Source organism: Thermobia domestica, chromosome 12 (genome assembly GCF_964235325.1).
Source record: "Thermobia domestica chromosome 12, izTheDome1.hap1.1, whole genome shotgun sequence".
Lineage (NCBI taxonomy): Eukaryota > Metazoa > Arthropoda > Insecta > Zygentoma > Lepismatidae > Thermobia > Thermobia domestica.
In genome coordinates, this window is record NC_137465.1 from 30,535,763 (window position 1) to 30,562,413 (window position 26,651).

Here is a 26,651-nt window from a genome sequence, read left to right on the forward strand (position 1 = left end):
CACTACCCGATATATTTATTCCTAACATCGTTGTCGTCAGGCAGAACTTAAAATATAATATGCCCCCTGGATATGTTTCTTTGCAAGTCTATGTTGTTTTTGAAAACAACAAAAGTATTCAATAATTTCTGAACATGTTTATACTTCCTACAAGAATGCAATTCAGGCTCAACGCAAAACTAACCATTCTCCATGGGAAAACCCCTCGATGGAAATCCACACGAAATATTGAAAAAAATGCTAATTTTATTTACTGTATTATTTGACACAATAACAGATAGTGTTATTACGAGAAATTCCGCAAAGCAGATCAGCTCTTGGAACCAGAGGAACAATCGACAGTGTATTAGGAACAGTAGTAAAACTCTCAATATTTAATGTGGATCATCAATCTTCAATCAAAAACAGCCCAAGGCTGAAATCAACATAATCTAATAAATTAAACTTAACTCAAAATGTTTGTATGTATGAAATCACTAATACTTACTTCTAACAGTGTATCATTTGGAACAAACTGATCTTGTGTATTGAATAGCATCGGAACTACTGGATGTTTTCCTTTCCTAATGTCAATTCTCGGCTCATCATCAACCAGAACAGGCCTAAAATAAAAGACATATATATATATAATTAAAAGGAAAGCTAGTCTAACCCCATCCATCTTGATTCTGGAATTATTACTTCAATAATTAATATTTTTCTGACCAGTGTATATACTTCTTTATTAAAATTAACCCTTTTAGGATTTATGGTATATTTTTATACCATGGCGTAGTATCGTCTTTGGCCGCTTATTTAGGTTCTATAACAGATATTTAAGCCTTTTTTTTTTTTTTTTTTTTTTAATTGATCAAGTCAAGGATGGACCAAAGAACACCCCAGATGTGTTCCGGAACCGGATGGTCAACTTGGTGGCGCTAAGTGGGGGTGAAGGGGCGTGACTTTTTTTCTTTCTTAAAACAAATTTCAAGTTTTTCACGCCTTTAGTTTTCAAGATATCACATTGAAACTTTGCATACGGATTGTGTGTACTTTTCTGAGATTTTTACGTGAAACCGGGGCCGGGCCCAAGGAGCGCAAGTGTTCCGAGGAGGTGGATTTTTCAGAAAAATTTCCGGGTTTTCCCGAATTTTCCGGTTCAGGTGTATGATACGGATATGTAGGTGGTACCGTTGGAAAGGCTCGTTATACTGAAGGAAATGGTGTTTGAACCATGACTCTAGGTCAAATAGTAATGACGCAGTACACTTTCGAAATATATATATATGAAAAACATGGGATACCTTCAGATTTTCAAAAATTTCTCCCGACCTTAGATTTCAAGATACAAGATTGAGATTTTGCACACGCATTATGTACATAACAACGTATTTCTTCTCAAAAATCAGATCCCTACGTGAACCCAGACCCGGGCCAGAGGGGCACAAAAATTTAGAAAAAATTTTGTTTTCGAAAAATCTCCCGGGTTTTCTCGATTTTCCCGTTTCTGGTGTATAATACGGACAAGTGAGTGATAACGTTGGGAAAAATATGCTCTATCCTTTAAAAATTTTTTTAAAAAATGCATGAATCATGATTCTGCGATAAATAGTAAGGAAGTAGTAGCTGTTTGAGTGAAAGCCTAAAATTTATCTCAAAAGGTGGAAATCCTAAATGGGTAAATAAGTCGTAACAGTTTCAACGTAACGTTTATCTTCATCAGACGTTAATTGTCATATATAAGTTCATAAATAGATAGTAATGAAGAGAACAAAGAGGACACAGAAAAGTTTTACAATTTCCTAGAGAAAAATGGTTACAACATAAAGAATATAAAGAAAAGTAGAACCAAAGAGGATAGAAGGAAAGGACAGAGAAAAGAGACAAAGGAAGAGAAGAGAAAATGGTATGGGACATTATTAAGAAAAGAAGTAAGTAGAATCCTAGAAGTGATTAAGAAAATACGGACATAAAAGATGATGAAGGAGTAGTGAATGAAGTGAAATGTAAGAAATATAATATGAAATATATTGGAGAAACTGGCAAAAAACTAAAAGGAAAACAACATAAGGATGACGTAAGACTTAAAACAGAGAATAACGCGATATATAAACATGTAAAAGAAACCGGACGTGATACAGATTAGGAAGGGGTACAAGGTTTAGAGAAAAGAGAAAGATTAATGAATTGGAGAAATGGATTAAAAATAAGTGAATTATGGGATAGGTTGTTAGAACGAATTGAAGAATAAAAATTCACAGATAAGAAAAATTACATTATAGAACATAGAATGGAGAGGAAAGTCAAATTTAACTGATGTTTGGGAATAAGAAGAAGAAAAGAGAAAAAATGACGATAATTATATATATATATATATATATATATATATATATATATATATATATGTCGTCCAGTTCCAAAATGGCCCTTGTCCATTTATATAAAAATTCCAGAAAATCGAGAAAAACTGTAGGATCGATGCGTTTTACAGAACTGGAAATATCTGAGAATATTTTTTTTTAACATGAACACACTGAAGTATTTCCAGTTCTGCAAAAAATTCAGATCCTACATTTTTTCAAAGTTTTCTCGGATTTGCTGTAAATGGACAAGAGTCGTTTTGAAACTGGACGACTCATATATAATAAAAACAGTTATAAAATTTTAAAATCAAAAATGAAATAAATGAAATTTTCCAGTTTTACGTTCCACGGTTATGCCGACTAGGCTAAAGGAGACGATGATGATGAGCAATGAATGAAATAGTGGAATGAAGAAAGTGTGGGGAAACGGGAGAACCCCGAGGAAATCCACGCACACGGTATTTGTCCACCACAAAGTTAACTTGGCGGGAGCAGGGTTTGAACCCGGGACCCCATACACCAGAGTGAACGCTCTACCACTGAGCCACCGCGGCTCCAATTTTAAAATCAAACAGTAAATTATAACAATACCTTCTTGTTACATATTAAAAATTTAAAATTACATAAAAAGCAACAAATAAAATTGTATATCAGTAACTTAATATTTATGATGTTTGTATTACCTACATTAATATGAACATATATATGCCAATTAATGTTTGAAGAAGATAACGTTACGTTATTGAAACTGTTACGACTTATTTTAATCAAAGCTAATCTCTATTGTTTTTGCAAGGAAACGGATTATTGATTAATAGACAGGATTCAGTTATCAAATTTAAGAGATCGGACACTTTCTGAACACGAATTTCTGCAAGTGCATTGATGAGCACTAAGCGATTACTAAGGGATGGCTTTTAGTTTTTTTTTTTTTCGCCTACCCTTCTGTTTACCAAAGAAATTAACTTTTTCAAGACAGAAGAAAGTGCAATACTTCTTCCAATTTCGACTATCTGTAAACAAGTTCAGGAGAGTTTTGAAAGGAAAAATGAAATGAAATCTTCAAGTTTACGTTCCACGTTTATCCCGGGTAGGCTAAAGATAATGGCGATGATGAGGAATGAAATGATGGAATGAACAAAGTGGGAGGAAACGGGAGAACCCCGAGAAAATCCACGCACACGGCATGTTTACCACGAAGTTCACTTGGCGCGAGCTGGGATCGAACCAAGAACCCCATGCACCAGAAGTGAACGCTCTACCACTGAGCCACCTCGGCCTCGCAAAGGAAAAATGAATAGTCCTCCATTGTCCAAGTAATAAGATTTGAAAATGCTTCACCATTGACGAGATTTACATGTCTTACGTTTTCCGTACAATCAATAACCATACAGGCGGCTTTGTCTGTTTCTTAACAGAAAAAGGACATTGACATTTCGAAGAATGATTATTTAGGCCAAAGTTACGATCTTTCTGGAGCCAAAATGGGCCTACAACAGGAATTAGTCTCGCTGGCCAAATCTGGAAACTTTTGGCATGACACGATCATGGGCTAGATCTGGACAAAATTTCCTTCTTAGGAGTATCAGCGAATGTAATCACATTATTATTTTCATTAGAGGAAAATCTCGGTATTATATGTTCTGGTGTTTTTGTTACATTCATATTAAACATTGATTACGTGTATCGGAAACAGAACATAGCTTATACTATTGTTTCTCACAACAGTTTAAGAACTGTAATAAACAGTTATTGTCAGATAAACATAACTAATGGAAATACTGAAACATTTACCGTAAGCTATAATTCTATTTCCATTTTAGTTCATAAAAATCTTGTACAAATCACAACCACACATAACTAAAATAAAACAGAAAATTTTACTACTTGAATATAGTAACTTGTTTAGAAAGAACAGTGGAGCCCGAACCTTTCCCTAGCTCTTGTCAGTTGGTTATATATTACACACTAACCTGAGTTGGAAATACAATAACTCTCTTTGATGATTATCAAATAACTTAATAAAGTCTCCTTTTGGAAAGTAAGGAAAAGTCTTTGATGCCCTCTATAGCTTAAAAGACGGGAGCATTTGCTCTTTAATAGGTACTAATTAAGTATGCGATACTAATGTATGCGATATTAATATATAACATATACAGGATTTCTTTTATGTAGAGGGGCCGCGGTGGCTCAGTGGTAGAGCGTTCACCTCTGGTGCTTGGGGTCCCGGGTTCGATTCCAGCCCCCACCAAGTGAACTTTGTGGTGGACAAACACCGTGTGCGTTTCCTCCCACTTTCTTCATTCTACCATTTCATTCATTTCTCATCTTCACCGTCTCCTTTAGCCTAGCCGGCATAACCTGGTACGTAAAACTCAAAGATTTCATTTCATTTCATTTTTCTTTTATGTAGAAGAAAAATGGTTATATTTATATATTGAGTTGATTTTAATTTAGCGTCTCGTTCAGCAGCGAGGCTATATTAACGTGGAATCCGAACCATATGATATATATATATATATATATATATATATATATATATATATATATATATATATATATATATATATATATGTGTGTGTGTGTGTGTGTTACACTATATTCATTATCACTTTTTTAAAATTGAACTGTTCACGTACTTAAAGCTTTATTAACTTGCAGGAAAATTTACAGTAATAACATTATTATATATTAGAAAACTTACGAAATGAGATGAAAGTGTACGAATTAACAGGAAATATATGACGAGTAATATATGACGACGGTGACAGGAAATATATGACGAGTAATATATTTCATTTAGGAAAGTTAAAAATATTATTTTATTACGTTAAAGCGCACACAATCAACACTACTATAACTTACACTAGGTTAGTTCTGTGTTAAACATCAAAGAAAGTACACTAGTACTAGGAACGTTCACTATATAAGTTTCCCTAAGCTGTAAAATATTTATTTTTTAAGATATATTTCTAAACTATACATACATGTTGAGATGAGTCCTTCCTCACTTCTCCACATTATCCGCATTGAGATTCAGACATTTGTCTCACCGTTGCACCAATCTGTCCAAACCTTTTGCAAAAAAAGATATTTCGGCTAGAACATTGGCAGGATGGATGAACTTGCTAAAGAAAACCGTCGAAATAAGATATGCGAATTTGCAGAAAGGTTGAACATTTCTGTTGGAATAGCTCATCACACCATTCACGAGAAACTGCAATACCGCAAAGTGTGTGCATGATGTATTCCTTATCAACTGAGTGTTGATAATCGACTGATGAGAACGAATTGCAAGTCTTGAAGATTTAATGCGATAACAGCAAGATGCCAATGCATTCCTCATGCGCATTGAGACTGGGAATGAGACATTCGTCCATGATTACACTCCCGATGGACAATGAACATTTTGGAACAGATGAAGAAGTGAAGCGGAATGTAAGAAGAGTACTAAATAGCCAAATCCCTGATCTTTTTACAAAGGGTGTAGACAAATTGGTACAACGGTGGGACAAATGCCTGAATTTCAATGAGGATTATGTGGAGAAGTGAGTAAGGATCCACCTACACATGTATGTATAATTTACAAATGAACCTTAATATATATTTTTTAACAGCTTAGGAAAAGATATATTGAACGATTCACGTATATTGATTCCTATATTTGTCCCAAACTTTTCTGGAGCATTTTTATTTCGCGATTGACACATAATCGACATGTGAATCACACCCAGTAATCCTAACTTAGATTTCCCTCAATACAAGATTAATGCTAGAACTTTATCTTTAAACATAGGTTCTGGACACCTTCTTTCCAAAATTTCCTTCCCACTGTTAATATAAAATGGTTACATACCTTTCTTTTACTATAATTCCTGAAATAAACACCATAAAAGACACCAAATACATACATACATATATATATATATATATATATATATATATATATATATATATATATATATATAAATGTATTGAATGGCTTGAATAAAATGTATTGGCAACAATTGTTATAATTTGTACTTAGCTTTATGCATAGAACACCTGTTACATTCCTTGAATGTAATCGCCTCCCATCAATATCACCTTCTGTCACACGTGTGGAAGGCGTCGTACACTGTCAGCGCGTCAATCTTTGTCGATGTGCCTCAGAGATCGCCATATGGGACATATGATAGTTTCTCTTGTATTGCAGTACCTCCCGAGAAGTTATCCCTTCATTTTGGCGAAAAGGTCGTAATCGCACAGGCTTACATCTTATGAATACGACAGATTTTACCATCTTTTCCACTACCATTGATGCAGGAGCTCCATTACAGTGCTAGCCGTGTGACCCCGTGCACTGTCATGAAGGATGATGCGACTCCGTGACCGAACATGTCGCCCCTATCTCCAGATACAGGATGAAGGTGTTGTCATAAGATGTAACAGGAGGTTAAAACACGTGACCCATCTGCCCTTGAGGTACGGCAATATGACCCCATTGAAATGAAAAGAAATGAAGTTTTACGTCCCACGGTTATGGTGGCTAGGCTAAAGGAGACTGTGATGATAAGAAATTAATGAAATGGTGGAATGAAGAAAGTGGGAGAACCCCGAGAAAACTCACGCACATGGTATTTGTCCATCAGAAAGTTCACTTGTCGCGAGCGGGGATCGAACGAAGGACCAGAGGTGAACGCTTTACCATTTAGCTACTGCGGCCTCCTCATGGATATCATAAGCAATAATGAACATCACTTTCACACCACCACCGTGTGCAACGCGCGCGTTCTTTGGGCGTGGAGAACCAGGACGTTTCCATTCATTGAATTGCCGCTCCACTATAGTTCATACGACCGAATCCGGGTTTCAACCACAATGACAATCCTTGCAAGGAAAACTTCATCTTCCCTCTGGTTGCAGCTTCAGGGTGTCTACTAAAATTCCAAAATGAAATTTCGTGACTTTTTCGTGATCTTTTCTTTCCCAAACCATCAAATTTAGTAACATTCTCAAGGGCGAATTTGGGTGCGAAATGGGTCAAATTTTTATGTATGCAATAGAAGCGTGCTTTGTTCGCGATTTGGTAACGTCTAAAGCTGATCATAGACATTTCTGATAATGAATTTTGACGTTCTATAGAACAAAATTTTCCACTCTATATTTATATTTGTACAGATTAAAAAAAAAAAAAAAAAAAAAAAAATCGTGACCCAAAAGCTATATTTCGTGACTTTTTCTTAACTTTCATGACCGTTTTCTGATTTCGTGACCGATAAACACTCTAGGTTTACAATTCCTATGCAAGTGTATAACAATGCCACGGTTGCACCTCGGTAATTTCATGCGATATCAAACGCGCAGCAATTTCGCAGAACCCAAGAATGTCGTGCAGTATATGTATTGTTCTATAGCACACGCCAATCTCCGTGGCTAATTCACGCGCAGTCCATCGGCGATCCACATGCAGTAGGAAGGTAAGAAGCTGAATTGTACTGTTGTCCGTTGAGGGTCGTCCAGAACGAGGGCATCCCTGGCTTCACCAAACACTTTCTCTCAACACGCCATCGTACGATACGGTAACACTGCATCACCATACGCTTCACGAAGTCCCCCCAAAAAACGTTGTGTACTGCGGCCAAGTGCCACTACAATCCTGATCCATGCATATTGTTAGTCTGTCCAAAACATGTTATGGCGCTTCCACTTTCCTTCTCCACTTCATGGCATTGGTGCTTTCGACTGATTAACACACAGTCGTTACCATTTCCCATGCTTTACGGAACTCTTGTAGTGCTGAGACAAACTCTTCTAAAGTCAGAACAAAGTTGACACCACTTTTTATTCAACCTATGTATTAGTATTACTTCTGAAATTTATTTATTCAATTAAACAATTTAGTCCCAACATGACTAAACGGATCAAGTAATATTATTAGAACTAAAAATTAACTTATTACCATTACCTGCAATAGCCTTCCTGTTTAGCAACTTTGGCAAGAGAAAAATAAACATCTAAAGTTGCAATGTTATTAACGGCCTTTTTGTGTCTATAGTAATGTTCCGAGAATTGAGCCATTATACTAAGCCATGCCTTTTGACATTCAGCTTCAAGTCTTTCCCTCAGCTGACACAGTTTAGAATATAGCTGGTCTCCTTTCGGACTCCGAAACCGACAACACTGTTTTGTCCTGGAAACAGAAATAAATAAAGACATTCAAATTTGATTGATTTCCTCTACAAAGATAATATTAATTAAAGCATGAGTTTAGATTAATTAGAGCGAGGCAGATGGCTTTATATATAACAAAACTAGATCAGCTAACGAAACAGCTTCTAACAGGGTCCCTACTGATCTGGAGAAATAACGGTATATTTTCCTGACTTTTACCTGACTTTCCCTGACCTTTGGCAGGAAATTTTCTGACTTTCATCACAGATGTCGGATGACGTTGACATACAAATAAGGGATAAATAACGGTGAATATTTGTATATAAAAACATTTATTCTATAGAGACAAATAGTAATCAATTGCTCATACATACATTCCACTTACCTCTCATAAAAATACGTATTAAAGTGGTTGGCTAAGCTGAAATTGGTTACAATTAATCTTAGAAAAAATATATTTTATGAAATTTCCCTGACTTTCACTGATTTTAAGGTTTTTTTTTTTTCTTCCCTGATCTATACCATTTTCCCTGATCAGTAAGAATCCTGTCCAATCTTCTTCACCGCCTTTCCGCAAAAATTACGACTCTAATTTGGTTCTTGCATATAAATAACTATTCTACTTCATGTTTTAAGCATTCTTTAAGGATCATTTATGTCATATTCTGCTGGTGCTAAACTTGGAAATCAGACAAAACATATATAAATGTAAAGTCCGTAACTGTTAATATACTTATTTCAGAAATTCCTAAAAGAATCATTTTTAAGTAGCATTCCTTGGATGACATGTATTGTGAAGTTTCATGCATTGTGAAATTTCTCCATTACTAGTTTAACTCTTCATTTTTATAAACCAAACTTTTGCTCAAAATTTTGTTTTCCAAATCCTTCAGCGTATTCTTCTGTACGAACTTTAATTCAATTTTCATATACACACAATACAGTAGATAAAATTATTTTTAGATTTCCATTCTTTTATTTAAATCTTGGTTTTGTTCAAAGTAGTATTACTACATCTTATTGTTTAATAAAAATTTAGCACTCCTCTAGAAACAATCTGTGCTTTATTATTACTCGAAACATTAAAAATAACCGTTTATTTGCGGGATCTTTGTTGCTTCTTTGGGATCTTTGAGACAGAAGTTAATGTGCTCTCTACGCCGTCTAAAGCTCTTCAAAATTATCTTGTGTACGGTACAAAATGTTTGGTGTCATTTATATTATTCATGCCGATACAGAAACAGAAACAAATTAGAACAATATCAAAATTACAGGTGGGTACGCTGGCTCAGTAGTAGAGCGCTTACCTCTGGTGCATGGGGTCCCTGGTTCAATTCCCGGCCAAGTACGTTTGTGGTGGACAACATCGTGTCCGTGGGTTACTTCGGGATACTCCCGTTTCCTTGCACATTTCATTTCACCAATTTTTGCATCATTCACTTGCCTTAATTACCGTCTCCCTTAGCCTCACAGACATAATCGTCGGACGTTAAACTGAAAGATTTCATTTCCTTTTCATAAAAAAAAAATATCAATCAAGAAAGAAAGAAAAATTCGAAAACAAATATTACTTACATATTGATTTTTCTCCAATCAGATGGAACAGCTTTCATTCGATCATTTTTTACTTCAATAAGATACTCTTGTCCTAAGATAGTCGTGTAATGGAAATCAGTCAAATTCAATGTCCTGCATATCTCCGGTTTTAGGTCATTTAATTGTTCAATAACACGGTTAATATCCGATAGACACTCTATCACTTCCGGGAAGCCTGAGAAGTCATGCAATATCTTTGTCTTATTTCCGGTTCTGTAGATGAAACAGAGAAACAATTATAAAGCAATGTTAATACAAAATGGTTTCAATTATAGAAAAGAGAATCAAGTGCGCACAGGGTTTGTCAGAAAAGCAATAGAACTGATTAAAAAAAAAAGAAAAAAGAAAAAAAAAAGAAAGTAATTCACAATTTTGACACACTGACTTATTGGTTTCCAAAATATGCCCCTTCTGCATCAACACAGCGTTTCCAACATCTCTGCCAATCACTGAAAACTCCCTCGTTACGCCTCTGGAGTGGCCCGGACCAAGCCATGATGCCATCCTTTTATGACCTTTTTTAGTCGGGGGAAGAGAAAAAATTCTGCAGGAGCGACATCTGGACTGTAAGAGGCTGAGGAAGCTGTGTGATGCCATGTTTGATTAGGAAGTCCATGACAGCAAAGGAGGTGTGGCTCGGTGCATTGCCATGATAAAGCTTCTATGATCCAGCAATTACACCGGACGGACGCGGGCGACTTGTTTTCTGAGTCTTTCAAGTACTTTCACGTAGAATGCAGCATTCAGTCTGATCAGGCGGTACAAATTCACTATGAACCACCCCTTTGCAGTCGAAAAATATGATCAACATCAATTTCATTTTCAAAACACTTGGTAGACCCATGGTATCACTTCCGTAAGCAGCCATGGGTTTCACTCGCAGTTTTACCGAGTTTGACGCAAAACTTCACTGCGTAACGCAGCTCTAACAAACGACTCCTTGCGGAGATGCCAAGGCACCTTGAAAGGGTTTCACCTTAAACTCGACCTACACTTCGTGAAGGCTTGGAGATGATTGGCGACTGCTGCGCTGGAGCTAAGACCCACCCAAGCAGCGCAGTAATATCCTCCTCCTTCACCACGTTTTGGCAGAAGAAAATGAGTTCTATTTTCCGGACAAACTGTGTAAATAAAAGTATGCCAAGTAGCAATGAGAGGAAATGGGATCAATATAAAACAGATCCTATCAATATTAAAACAAATAAATTAAGTAAATTCTATCAATAATACAAGGTATGTCCGGAAAGTAATGTAACCATGTCTACAAGTACTAAAAATATTTATTTACATATTTTAATGCTTTCATGACAATAATAATAATAATAATAATAATAATAATAATAATAATAATAATAATAATAATAATAATAATAATATATGTAATTAAAGTTCTTCAGAATATTGTCGTTCTGCGTCGATTTATCTTTGCCAGCGGGATTTCGAATCTGCGAAGGTATCCTGGAAGGCCTGTTCAGGAAGTGCGTTTAAAGCCATTTCACAAGCTGCTTTCACGTCGTCAATTGTTCTCTAACGATGTCATTTCAGAGAGAGGGGGGGGAGGGGTATTTCAAACGGGGAAACAAAAAGAAGTCTCTAGGAGCCAAATCGGGACTGGAATATCCACGTTTCATCACCCTTGATAACACCGTCTAAAAAGTTAGGATCATTTGCACACATTTCCAAACATTTTGATGAATTTCCGCTCGGCGAGATTTTTGGTCGTCGGTAAAAATTCTTGGGACAAGCTTCGCGCACACTTTTTTCATGTGCAAATCCTTAGTCACAATCTCGTGGACGGTAGTTTTTGGAATATCTAACATGTTGGTCATTAAACGAACATTCATTCGACGGTCTGTACGCAAAAGTTACAGGAGTCACGTTTTCGTTATTTGAGGAGGTTGACGGGCGTCTAGCGCAGATTTTGTCGTCGATCTCTTCACGCCTTCCAAAAACGCCTTATACCATCTGTGGTAAACACTCAGCCCGAAGGTCTTTTGAATCATTGGAAAAGTTTCCGATGCAGACCTGCCGAGTTTCGCACAAAATTTTATCGCGTATCTCCGTTCCAGTGAGCGTTACATCGTGACTGCTATAAGAGACGAAACACAGGTTTACGAAATCGCTCGTCCTTCACCTCCGAAAACTCGGAGACAAGTAAGCAAGCACTCGCTTAGTTGACTTACATCACCATAGATCCCGGCGGATAGAGCGCGTTGCAATGTACGAGGGAGGTATCTATCGTAATGTTTTAATTATCACCAGGAAGTTATTAAGATATGGTGATGAAATTCTGTCAGTGTTATAGTTGGTTCTTATGTGCATAATAAGGAAATTAGTTCCTAATGATTGTTATATTTTACAGGGTGTGCCAAAAGTGACCGAAGTGCAAGATGGATAAGATTGAGGCTCGCAGTGTGGTAAATTTCCTGCATTTGAAGAGTAATAATGCCAGACAAATTCATGACGAGACGAAGGCTGTGTATGGCAATGATTATCCATCTTATGACACCACTGTAACGTGGAAAAGGAAATTCCAAACTGGTCATATGTCCATCACAGACGGCCCAAGTCCTGGAGCACCATCCCTGAAGGACGATGCGGCCACTGTGAAGAAAGTGGAGTGTTTAATCCTCGAAGACAAACGTGTAACCATCTAAACGTTTATGAATGAGACTGGTCTCAATTATGGTAGTGTGTGGAAAATTATCCATGATGAACTTTACATGTCTAAGGTGTCTGTGCACTGGGTTCCTCATTTGCTGACACCTTTTCAGAAGCACCAGCTCATTCATCTCAAGATGCTGTCGACAAAGCAAGTGCATGTGGCTTTCAGGTATTGCAACATCCGCCTTATTCTACCGACTTCGCTCTAGTAATTTTTTCTTGTTTCTCCAAATGAAGAATCCGTTGCGTGCTCGACATTTTAACAACACAGATGACGTCATTCGTGAGGTAGAAGAGTGGTGGCTTATAGCACAATGTGCAGACTTCTACAATAACGGTATTCGTAAAGTAAAGGAACACCGTTGTAAATCTGGGAGAAGTGTGTAAATCTGGACGGTGACTACATAGAGGGAGAGAGAGAGTTAACAACTACAAATCCCTGTATTCTGATTTTATTATTATTATTATTATTAAAACTTTACGATACCCCCTCGTACAGTCGCTTGACAACAAAATGCATGACATTACCTTCCGTAAAGACCTTGTAAAACAAATAAATTCCATAGAGAAGAAGTAGGGGAAGATATGGCAGGTCTCTCAATAAAGAGTTCCGTGTTCGAATCCTTGGAGACAATGGCTCAGTGCCACAGCATCAACTTTTGGTATGAAGGGCATTGGTTTGATCCCAAAACTTGGGAGACCTGGGAGAACCAACGATACAGATCTTCGTATTTTTTCACCACGGTTCTCTTGTTACTTTCTATTATTTTTCTACTACGAATTAACCAATAAGCACTCCTTGTATTACTCACTCCTTTAGCACAAAGTAAGAGTGCGAATATTTTCTCGCAAGAAAGAGAATTTATTAACAAAAAGGAAAATACAATTGGCTATATTCACAGACTGGACCTTCAATTGTATAAAATTATTAAACACATGTTTGTTCAACAGCCAATAACAATCTAGAATACAGTAGCATACCAATTAAAATCAACAACTTACAAAACGATAATGAACAAAACAAGAAAAGAAAGAAGAAATACATCATCCAAATTGTCTATCTTAATATTTGTTTTACCAAAGGGAATTGCCTCTTCCTAAGTTCCAATATGTTATATTGAAAGGTAATGAAAATGTGAAAGCATTAAAATAAGAATTAGATTATCTCAACGAACACTGGCTTTTTATATTAAAGCAGTGATTTCTAACCTTTCCCGACGGCATGCTTTACTGAGGCCCTGTGACATCGCGACACACTTGTTTCACTTTTTATCAGTAAAAATTATAAAAGTAAAAACTGTAGTAACAATTATAAAACGAAATAAGCATGACAATTTCTATAAAGTAGTGACTCTATAAACACTGAGCACTGTTGCTGCCTGCCGCTAGAGACGTTGATTGGTACAGTCTGTCACAACATTGATTTTTGACTAATTTATTAAATGCTCTATGGTTTTTAAATTCTAAAATTTCGCAACACACCTGTTGGGACTGAGTGGTACACCAGTTGGAACCCAGTGCATTAAGGGACTAAGTGTTTCTATTGTAAGTATTCTTCATATTCTTGTGTCAATATCTTTATGCTTTACATCTTTCACTTTAATAAGTTACGTTATGTTAAAAGTTTAGATTTCATATTTTTCTTTCTTCGAATCTCGCAGCCATCTATTCTAAATGGGTAACTTCAGCAATCATACATAGTGGTGTATTTAGGGGGGCTATTGGGCTCAATCTCCCCCCCCCCCCAAAAAAAAAATCATTAGTTTTTCGCATTCCACGTACAACAATAATCCTTCTTACCATTTCTAAGAATTACATTGACTTTCCATTTTCTTATGCTCTTTGTTCAGAAATAATACTGTATTTCTCAAATTTAATCCCACGTAAGAATTGCGTTTTTTCTTTCTTTCGTTTCTCTTATCATACTTTCAATTGTTGTTAGTTGTGATTCAACTCGGCTGTCGTCAGTAACACCAAAACTAAGAGGAGTTGATAAGCGAAAGGATGGATATCAACATAACGGGACTTTAGTTATTATAGCAAAGGTATATTTACATCGTTTAGTTATAAATAAAGATAAAGGTTTGATTTACAGAAAATCAGGAGGGGGGGGGGGAAATAAGTAGCCCGGGAAATTAGGTAGGCCAAGAGGATGTTTTCTTATAAAAGGTTAGATTCATTGTTAAATTTTCGTGAGTATCCATAAGATTCACAGTATGCAATTCCTGCAATTAAAGCTGCAAACAGTAGAAATATAATTCAGCTTCAATTTGTCTTTAATGTTATTACATTTTCTTTCAGGAAAAACGTACACAGATAAAACTGAATATTTCCAATTTTTTTAAAAAATGAAATCAGTTAAGTTGAAATGAGATTACAAATATTCAATGTGTGTTTGCAGGAGCACCATTTCAGATTTGCCTGGGGGAGGGAGTAAGATCCTCCACCGATATAAGAGTTTCACATTCTTTCCTATTATATTAGTAGGCAATCGATTAAAATAGATTTAATTCTCAAACTCAGGAGGGCAATTACCCCCCCCCCCCTCTTGCCCCAATAACGCTCTTGGGTGTTTGGGTTTTAAAGGGTGAAAAGGAAAAATATAAGTGCTCATTCACGTATTGTGCGTAGCCCCCCACCCTTCCCCAATACAAAATCCTAAATATGCCACTGATCATACCTAAACACATTATACGCTACACTGACTAAAGCATCTTTGAGGTTATGAATATGTATTCTTGGAACATTATTAGTAAACTGCTAATGGAATTAATTGAATGACTAATATATTTTCACACATTTTCTCAGGAAATTATTTATTATGAAAATTTGTAATTACTTATCTTTGTAATGCATTTGAAAACTATCTCGAAAAAAAATAACGAAAGCTGCCAAGCCTTTTTAATGAATGAATAAGATGGTGGGGACATTTTAATGAACTGTCATTCAGTACCATGCACAAAAAAACACTGATATTAGAATAAGAAAACTTAATGTTATTACAACCACAAAAACTGAGATTGTGTGATTGAAAAAAAAAAAAGATAGAAAAGAAGAAAAGAAGAATATTTAAAAAAAAAAGTTTAGAAGTTTGATGTTTCACAATTACGCGCCGAGGTTAAGGGAGACTGTGATGATAATAGTAAATGAAAGGTTGAAACGAAGAAAGTAGGAGAAAATGGAAACCCACTCACGCATACGGTGTTTATTACCACAAAACCTACTTGGCGCGAGGTGGGATGAACGATGGACCCCTGTGCCAAGATAAGAGCTCTACCACTGAGACAGATAATAATAATAATAATAATAATAATAATAATGTCGTCCATTCATAAGAAAATAAAGGATGTACTATTTAAAATCAGGAAAGTACATTTTTTTTAATGAAAATCTGGAGGGTACAGTAGACCTTACAGCTCATGTTACACTTTTTATTGTTAATATTCGCGATGTATTTAATAAAGAATTTTAAAAAAGTGCTGATATCAGTTAATGTAGTACATATGCTTAGACAGGATTGAGGAAACTCTCCATTCAGCATAGCTGGTTACGAGATTTGAAACAAGAAATAGAAATCTAAACTTACATATGCATATATATATCCATCCTTTGAATATTTTCACTTTATGTTTGTTTGTTTTTGAAACAAAAGACACTCAAAAATATTCCATTCAAAAATTTTCTTGTAGGTCTTATATCTGGAAACCTACATACAGTGTAGCCAAATCCAAAATATCACTATGATGTCCTTATTCTGTAAAAAATACGAAAACTCGATTTAGGGGCTGTTCAAATATTTGTGGCCCTTAATCCAATTTTAGGTTAAAAGATCCATTACATCTGAATCAAAAATTTTCTTGTAGGCCTTATATCTGAAGGCCTACATATAGTGTTGTCAAACCCAAGTAGTGTATTACTATCACTTAATTCAGTATGATGTGCTTATTCCGTAGAAAGTACGAAAACTCGATTTACGGGCTCTTTAAAAATTTTGTGAAACCTGATTCAAAAACTAATTATTGGCTAAGATTGCAATCTTTTTCTTTTTTCTTTTTTTTTTGGGGGGGGGGGGGGGTCATTCATAAAATTCTTGTATATAGTTTTGTAACTTGTTCATTTGATTTAAATTGTTATGTTACAACATCCGTGGATTGCGACTGGTTGTTGAATGAATAAATACTTAATAATTTTATACAATTGGAGATCCAATTCTCATACTGTAGGGAGTCAGAAGGCCTTAGATCAGATGAATATAAATTTGCGTATGCAAGTGAAGAGCAGTAATTACAAAAAGTTTTATTTTTATTTTTATTTTTATTTTTTTTTTTCACGAGAATGTTCAATTTACTTCCTATGTGACCTAGCATTTCAAGTTATTATTATTATTTAATACGCTGACACATTGCTTTATTATTTAACATATAATAATTATATCAAAAATACTCGTACTCACTTCGCTGCATCTTCGTTAATATTCTGCAGAAAAGCATCCACATTGCTGAGACAGTCAACTGTTTCCAAAATGATTTCCTTCAACTTTTTACACTGCACTTCCTTCTCTATCCGATTATAAAGTCCCGCAAACACTGAATGCAAGGAGCTGAGAACTTGGACCACAACATAAAAATCGGATGTGCTGCACTTAACAAAACAAACAATACGTTGGTTTTACACAACATCTCTTTAACATAAAATCTTAGACAACTAGTATAATTATATTTTTCACAGTCACGTCCATGTTCCTGGAATACAGATATAGGCGCAAACATCTGCAATTTTTCAATTAAGAGTGCATTCATAATTAAGAGTGAAAGAAAAAAAGAGAAAAAAAGTTTGAATAGTAAGACACAAACCCTCACAAGGAAGTAAAAATAATAGATCACAACTTAAACAACACTGCTTTCTACTATGATGTCTTCTTTCTTTGAGACAGAAGGTAGAGGGAGAGAAAAAGAGAAAGAAGATACAAGAATAGAATTTACTTATTGTACTACCAAAGGAGCGAAAAGTGTGACTAGCTCTGTTTCTCAAGCTTTCTTTTTAATTTTTTAACATCCAAATTTTCAAACTAGTTCGCGTTCCATTAGCAGTTTTTAATTAGTGTTTGGGTAACGGTAAATATCTGATCCATAGTTGATCGATTTCGCCTAAATCCGAACTGATAATATTTAATAATTTCATCTACCCATGGAGTCAATCTTGCTAACATAATATTTGAGAGGATTTTATAGACTTTGACAAACGACAAATGTCTCGATAACTATTTCAATAAGTTTCGTCGCCTCTCTGAGAATGGGAGTAATGATTGATTTTTTCCATTCTTGTGGCAGTTTGCTTTTGTTCTAGATGAGAAGAATGAGTTTGTGTATCTCGTTCCAGAATTTTCTCCCTCTAGCCTCAGCGGAAATTTTGTCTACATCCGAATATTTGAAATTCTTTCATTTATTTATATGAATTCTTATTTCTCTTCGGTTAAGCTCTGGAATACATGGTTCTGCTGTATGTATTTCACTTTCTTTATGAACATTGTTTTTTGGCTGAGTGTTTAGCAAATTGTCAAAGAAACTTTTGCACCTACTCAAAATGCTATCCGTATCCATGAAAATTGTTCCGTCCACGTTCTCCCTTCTCTGTTAGTTTAATGCAATCCTGACCGAACCATGCTTTATTTCTATGAATTTCCGCGTACCCCAGTATATATATATATATATACGGTGTTTCAAAACAACACCGACGTTTGGGAGGTTATTCCTAACACCAAGATAAGACAAAAAATATAGAGCACAAATGGGTGCACAAATGCTTTCTTTCGGAGTTATAGGCTGCCGAAAACATGAAAAAGTGAACTTTAAAGGTCCATACCTCCAAAACTGTGGGACCTACCGTAGTTGGATTAAAAATTCACTTAGGAACAAGTATGTGCCCTATCCAAATATCCATGTTTTAGAATCCTGCAGTACTTAAGTAACAATTTATATAGAGGTAGTTGGTGAGTACTTCAAATTATATGCCCGCAGCCAAACTACCTACATAAAAATTGTGTGAGTACCGCAGGATACTAAAACATGTATTTTTGGATAGCGCACATATTAGCTCCTCAGTGAAGCCTTGAACCGACTACGGTAGGTTCCACAGTATTGGAACTATGGGCATTTAAAATTCATTTTTTCATGTTTTCGGCAGCCTATAATTCCGAAAGGAAGCATTTGTGCACCCAGGTAGGTCTACAATTTTTATCTTATATTGGTGTGAGAAATCACCTCCCAAACGTTGTCGGTTTTAAAACACACTGTATATATAGAACTAAGTACACCCGCAGAATACAAAATATGGAATTTTATGCATTTATTCGCGTGTCGATGTAGCCAATTTGAGATCTTTTCTTGAAAATGTAAGTAATCTAAAATATCTTCACCATTTTTTTCTCTTACTGTGAAGCAAACACACTGTCTATAATTTTGCCCTATGATGTATCTGAGATTCTCATGTTAAACAGGGAAACAAAACGGTGTTAAGTTTCTAGATTACTACCTGGCTACATTTACACGTAAGCTCAAAAACTAGGGATGGCCACAAAGTTCCGGTTCCGGAGGAACCGGTTCTTAGAGATCCGTTTTCAGAACCGGTTCCAGACCTGGAACCAAAAGCCTGCAAAGACGCGTAAAGGAGGCACAAAGTTCACCTTCAAAACACTGCAAAGAGGATCACGTGCTTGTGTTTTCCCCGCCCAAACCCGCTTCAGCCCCCAGAAAAAAATTTGGTCCACCAGTGGGTGTTTAGCCAAATGAGTTTGCCAGTTACCCAGTTTGTTTAGCCAAATGAGACAAGCGGCCGCCGTCTGGGCGCCTGCCTGTTGCTTCCACCATTTCATCTAGCACAGTGTTCACAGCCTGCCAGCAGCACGGCTTTAGCGTAGGATGGCCACAAAGTTCCGGTTTCGCGAGAAACCGGTTCTTGGAGATCTGGCTTTCAAAACCGGTTCCGGAACTTCCGGAGTCGGATCTTCTAGAACCGGATCCATTCAGAACCGAAAACCGGCTCCACCAGGAACCGGTTCCGGCCATCCCTATTAAAAACTCCATATTGGCAGCAGAACTATATTTAATTATTAAGCATTTCAGAAACAAGTTTTATACATAGAAAGTTTCGTCGACGATCACAGTTAGTATTTTAGAAAATTAAGGTTTATTACTATGCATTAACGACTTAACTAAGGAAAATTATTGTGGGACATAATATATTTCAATCGTGGACAAGTTTTACATACAACAGTATACTCCAATTTTCTAACTATTATGAAGTTCAACAGCTTAAGTCAGTACATACTAATACAAACCTTTCTATGAAGGATTGTTGTAAGTCCTCTCTCAATATCTGGTAATTTGTATAAGGAAGTTTTTAACTGACTAATTGCAGTACATTCTGACAATAACAACTCCGTCACTATATCCTGTCTTTCTTTAAGCTGTTCTAAGTCTCTCAACGGTTGAGACAGCCATCTCATTAATAACCTGTGAAAAAATATATATTGTTTATGGTAACTGAACAATAAACAATGACACACTACAAACTAAACTATTATTTTTTATAGAATGTAAAGACATTAGATTCAGTGTGGTCTACTTCCATATTTAGCACGCTGGTAAAACGTGCTGCGGCCGTTCCGTCCTAGTTGATGTACCGGTTCCACTTAAACTACACCCGGTCCGTGGTTCCTCTTTCTTCGACAGTCTGTCCTCGTGTACATAGTGCACCGTCAAGGTATGTCCCTTTGCCTTGACTTGCAACTGTGATGTAATCCCTATTCTCTAAGGGAGTGGGATGCGCCCACTACGCGGCCAGATCGAAGTCCAGAGTGCCTATCAGTTAACCTACTGGTTGAGCCGGTCGTGCTAGCGAGTCAGGTTCTCCCACGCTCTGCACTCAGACGTTATGGCAAGCTCACTTCTCGTCCAAGCTTGCCGTTACTCAGATTCTTGTGTAAGCTCACAAAGGCTACCGAATCCCAGGATATAACCACGTCCTGCCAGAGTCCAACCCAATCCGGGAGCCTCTGGCATGCCCAAGAGGGCTTGTTCAATCCTAGTCCTGCCTACCTCTATACGTTCACGGCTACCGCCTTACGGTAGAGGTACCGCGTACACGTCGAGATACTCCAGTATCTCATCTCGGCTCCAATGGTACGTGTTAAGTCACCATTTAGTTTGATGCCAGCCCCTTATTCTGCAGAGCTTCCTCCCTCCTACTGTAATCAGAAGCCGTTACCAAGATACCTAGTATAGGCACTTTTCCCCAGTCGCCGTTCAGTCCCGTACTTTATCAGAGCCCGTACTTTACTGATGTACACCGTCTGCAAGCAGATATTCATTTGGAAATTAGGGGAGTCTCCCCTGCTAGGCTCGCGCAAGCAATACGGAGCTTCCTGTCTTTTACATGTTTAAGTACAACGTACACGTTGTAGCAGAGCTACCTTCCGAACCCAATGGTAGTGCAAGGCACTGGGGGGCACTACACTTTCCCTCGGTAGGACCGTCCAAGCAACATGGAACTTCCTCTAATTATAGTAGAGATACACTATAAATTACCAGACCCAATGGCTGATGTAGACTGTCTCCCTTTAAAGATAATGGCCATTTGGGAGTCTGGTAGGGCCGAGAATTTTAATCCCGGCTTTAGCTTTGACTATCTCTCTCACTCTTGAGGTACGAGCGTGTGTTAAGATACAAGTATTCCATCCCGGATCCAAGAGAACGCACCAACGCTGTTTGAAGGCTGTATTTACATCATCTTCACGGTAGGTCGTAAACGGTTGGGGCTACGATAGCTCTGTGGTAGGGCATTTACCTCTGAGCTGTAGGGTCCCTAGATTGATCTCAACTCGCGCCACGTGAGATTTGTGGTGGCAAACACCGTTTTCGCGGGTTTTCGCGGGGTTCTTAAGTTTCCTCCCACTTTCCTCATTCGGCCATATCACCCATCTCATCATCACCGTCTCCCTTAACCTCGGTTTTTAATCATGGGATGTTAAACTATATATATATTACGGAAGATATCAATTTTCCATATTCAACATTTGGTACTTGGTCCATCATCACTGATTACTTTCCGCGTAGCATTGGATAGCAGTCTGTACAGTATTAAGTTGATGAAGAACACAGGGATCAAGACACCTAGTACTTATTTGCTAACCTACCTTCCTAAGTACCCAAACATATAATACTGTACATTTATATAACTGTACATCATTATTGCTCCCTTCAATGGACAATTCCCTTATTCGGAAGAATTAATAAGTAGTAATGATGTATTAAAAATAAATGGAAAGGAATAATCTTACCCGGAGTCCTAAATAATATTTTCAGATAACAAGTCTCAGGCGAAATGTAAGTTTCAAAGTGTAAAAAAAACTACAGTACGATTGGATATCTGTTTCGTAAAATGTGGTAACATTCTGCCATGATTTATTTAGGTTGTCCACATCTAAACTAAAACATGGATTCCCAATCAGAATTAAAAATAACTTAAAGGAGATTCTTTTTTATTAGAAATTTTAAATTATTTAAAGAAGCTGAGTGAAAAAATAGTGCTAACCTGTATATCACTCTGTAACAAAAATACATATTCTCAATATGAATACCAAGGTTAATTCCTTTGAAAATTTCTATAGGGTTTCCTCTCTTTTTATATAAGCAAATTACGTAAGCAACTGACTACGAGCCCCATAACATCCCTGAGGATTGTATGAATCCCCTTTAGAATTCTGATTTAGTTTGTTTTGAGTTTAAGATCCTCTTCAGAACCTGCGCTATATGGTATAGGTCCATACCTTTCGATTCCCGTGAGCTCTCACCGGAGATCGAACTCAGGTCTTCCGTATAAAATGTGCAAATCTTAACCAATGCGTTCACTTTGGAATTATGAGTTGAAGTTTAATAAATGGTATTCGGAAATATAACCTGAAACTGAATTTTGGAATATAAGTAATTTCACTTCTATATTTGTTTCATGTCATATAATAAGAATTCACTCTTAGGTAATTTTCATGTGTACATGGATGTAAATAACCAATAAACACGAAAAGTACATTTAAAATGAAATGAAATCTTTGAGTTTTACCTCCCACGGTTATGCCAGTTAGGCTAAAGGGAAGAAAAGTACATTTATGAAGCTATTTGTGAGTAGCAGTACCGTTTGCTTTATTAAGGCTGGGATTTCTGCAATATGTGACAATACAGTATGTGTAGAGGGTGGGTGCCATGGTACCTTGATATAATACTGTAGTAATGTTTATTAAGTTTTTTTGATCCAAACTTAATTCTGACTCTTTTATGACAACACAGTAAGATCACAAAACAACCCTTTTTGTTGGTGATTTTACCTCGTATAATACTTGTACCTTAATATCTAAGTGTATTGCATATTCACTTTCCAATAGATGTCTCGAAAAACGAGAATTAGATAGGTTTGGACGTTTAGGCTCTTAATTTGTCTTTAATACTAGTAAACACGTTCCTTTTGGTAATTTCTGTGCAAGTGCCTGCACATTCACAAATGAGAGAAAATAAAAGAACCTTCAAGAAGATTTACGAACTCCTTATTGTCCACTACCAGTTCGTATGATTTGGGATCGAACCAGAAACCCTTTCACCGGAGATGGATGCTCCACAACTATACTCCTTCACCCTTCAAGGGAATGAATTCATCAATTTTTAAACCCTCATTACAAGAGATATTGAAAAAGAGCCTACCAAATGAAGATGGCATTTCAGTAGGAGGTAAGATGATTGGGTGTATACGGTTTGCAGATGATATGGCGCTTGTTGTGGAATCTGAAGAAAAAATCAATAAGATGACAGAAAACTTAGAGAAGGGCTGTGAAGAATATGGGATGAAAATAAATGTTAGAAAGACAAAAACTACAGTGATTGGAACGAAGAGGTCGGTGTCAAATATAGAAGGAGGAGGGGAAAAAATAGAACACGAGACTAGTTTTTGATACCTGGGTAGTATCATTGAACGTGAAATAAAAGCAAGGTGAAAGAAACCTTAAGGAGGAAGAAAATACTATTTTGTGGGACCTTGAATAAAGAGTTAAGAAAAAGACTCATAAAATACTTCGTGTGGAGTATTGTGCCGTATGGGTCAGCAACATGGATATTACGCAAAAATGATGAAAAACGACTGGAAGCTGGAAGCTTTCAAAATGTGTGTGTGTACAGAAGAATGGAAAGAATTAGCTGGGTCGAGAGGAAAACGAAAAAGAGAGGGTGTCAGAAATGGTGGGGAAAAAAGAACAATTTTAGATATTATTAAAAAGAGAAAGAAAAACTGGTTGGAACATTGGCTAAGAAGGAACTGCATCATGAGGGACGTGCTAAAGGGTATGGTGGCAGGAAAGAAAGGGAAGAGGCGACTGAGACTACAATTAATGGACGATATCAAAACAGAAACATCATACGTGAAGACGATGACGTTAGCGGAGGACCGTGGAGAATGGAAGCTTGTCAGTTACAGCAAGTGACCTGCCAATAATGGCAGAATACCTATGATAATGATTACAACTCTTGGACACTAAGAAATTCTCTTAATTTTAATGAAAATACCCTCCCTATATTTATTTTATGAAAGACAACAGACGTGAAATTTCAATATTATCCAGTACAATGATCCAAATACACTGAAATTATCTTACCGGTTATAACCTTACATTGGGGCTGCTGAAACAGAATTTAGTTTATAATACAAGATAATACTTACCTAGCTCCAAATTTCGTCTGAGTATGATTTAATGCCCAGAACAAACTTCCTCTCGAGGTGCCTACATTACTCTGAAATATTTCAAGATTGCGCAATGCTGACGAATTTAGCTGCAAATATTTAGATGTTGATGTGAAAGGTGTTAAGCTGCGAAACAATCAGAAAAACACTTTATATTTAATTAAATCTTTAACTCATAAAACACGAATGACATACAAAAAACAGTTCAGTAAAATTTGGTTTAATAGTTTCATTTGCCGAACATTGCGAAAGTTTTACACTAGTGTGTTACTTCTATTGATTTATTTCGTACTAAAGATTAGCGACTGCGCGAGTATAGGCTGCACTACTAAATTTACAAGAAAGTTGTGTGTTGTAATTTTGAATGGGTGTACCAGTCATCCATTCAAAGCACGTGTAAGACAGTTCTATAGAAATTACATCGTGAACAAAAGAACGACACCAGGAGACCGTTTGCAACGTGCATTTATGTAAGAAGTGTGCCGTTGGATTTTGGTTGCTTGGCAGTCAATATTGGAAGAACTTGTCATGATTTTTTTTTTTTTTTTTTTTTTTTTTTAAGTAATACTCTTGATGAGATTGAAGATGACCTTTGTAATAGTGACTCTGAGCAGCATTCTGGATCATCTAGCGAGCGTGAAGAATCAGACGCTGTTGATGCTGAGATGATGGGAAGTGATTGTGCTTGATTTGGGTAGGTACAATCCGCGGCAAAAAACCTACAACATGAGCACATAAGTTTACTGTGAAATGACGAAGTCTTTTGCTCCAAAATAAGTGTGCACGGGAGGAGGCCGAGGTTTATTCTGGCGTGATTCGTTCCACTTAGACGTTATGTTTATTCCCTGTGCTGTTAGGCGTAGTTTCACAATAAACTTACATCCTCATGTTGCAGGTTTTTTGCCGCGGATTGTACAAACAAGCTCACGCAATTTTGCTAAACAAAGTTGCTTTTCTGTTTTCAAGAACAGGTACTGTATATAAATGTATCATATATATTATATATATTGTATAACAAAGATATGTATTCCTGTTAATAAAAGTATTAAGTGTACAATTGATGTTTGTGCCAGTGTAAGGTGTTATCGGTATCCAGTAAAGGTGGCAATTTCTGCGAACAAGGCAAGTTTTTGTGCTATTTTGTTAAAGGTTTACAAAAGTACTGCAGTAACTTAAAATGGTATTAATTTCAACCTAGAAGATATGTGTACATATCATTTTGAAGTTGACGCTTTATTATCTGAGGGGAAAAATATCTCGATTGTAGGCCGCACCATGATTTTTGAAAACAAAATTTAAGAAAAACAGTGTGGCCTATATTCGCGCAAATACGGTATGCATTATCTTTTTTCTACTTCAAAACTACTGTGCAATTCTGGAACAGATATTTCATTACAATAACCCAATAAGTTATTTATTTTATTCAGAAAATGTGAACATTAAAGAGATGGGACAGGAACATTCACTAATATAAAGATTTCAGTTTTAAATTAGGAAGACCTATAACATCATCATATCCATATACGTGTTTCGCTAAGTTTGGCTATGTAAATACCTACTAGACTTGTATTATCATGGATCTGATGCACTTGTATTGTTCCCATTTTGTGTCCTGAGCCATATAGACTCGGAACAAAGTTAACTAAAATCAAATTACAGGAATCTGTCAACTTTAGATTTCAGTCCCTAATGTTAATTTCTGCGAGTTACTATATCTACACAAATACACATGAATGTGACCTTGTTTATAACAATATCACGGGGAAACGGCTGAAACTTTTTTTTTTTTTTTAAGCGCAGCTGGGCTTTATTATTTTCATTTTACGGGGGAAAGGGAAGAAAACGTTTTTCGAGGGGGAGGGAGGAGATTGGAAGGGGTTAAAATATATGCATAAAAGGAAGTAGTTTGGTTTGTGTGGCGTGATATTTTCTTAGTTAATATTGAAACTGGAAGTCGTAGTATTTCTACCACTTCCAGTTTTAGTACAGAGATTCGAGTGAACACAGGATATATTCCTGGGACGCCTAACTGATTGTAGAAAAACAGCTTCTCGCTATCTATTATCGCTTTTCCTCTAGAGTGATCAACGTTAAAACCGGAGGTGGTTGATTTAGCTA

At 36.5% G+C, this 26,651-nt stretch overlaps 1 protein-coding gene across 1 annotated transcript in view; it reads right to left on the bottom strand.

Moving 5' to 3' along the window:
- Window positions 1–26,651, bottom strand: part of LOC145665916 (DNA mismatch repair protein Msh3-like) — a 75,546-nt gene that overhangs the window by 21,563 nt on the left and 27,332 nt on the right. The window contains exons 10-15 of the mRNA XM_081733021.1: window positions 24,513–24,659; window positions 20,092–20,266; window positions 17,209–17,396; window positions 10,071–10,304; window positions 8,290–8,514; window positions 488–602 (exon numbers count right to left, since the gene is read on the bottom strand). Of these exons, the coding sequence (XP_081589147.1) occupies window positions 488–602; window positions 8,290–8,514; window positions 10,071–10,304; window positions 17,209–17,396; window positions 20,092–20,266; window positions 24,513–24,659 (1,084 nt within the window). The remainder of the gene's footprint in view (window positions 1–487; window positions 603–8,289; window positions 8,515–10,070; window positions 10,305–17,208; window positions 17,397–20,091; window positions 20,267–24,512; window positions 24,660–26,651) is intronic.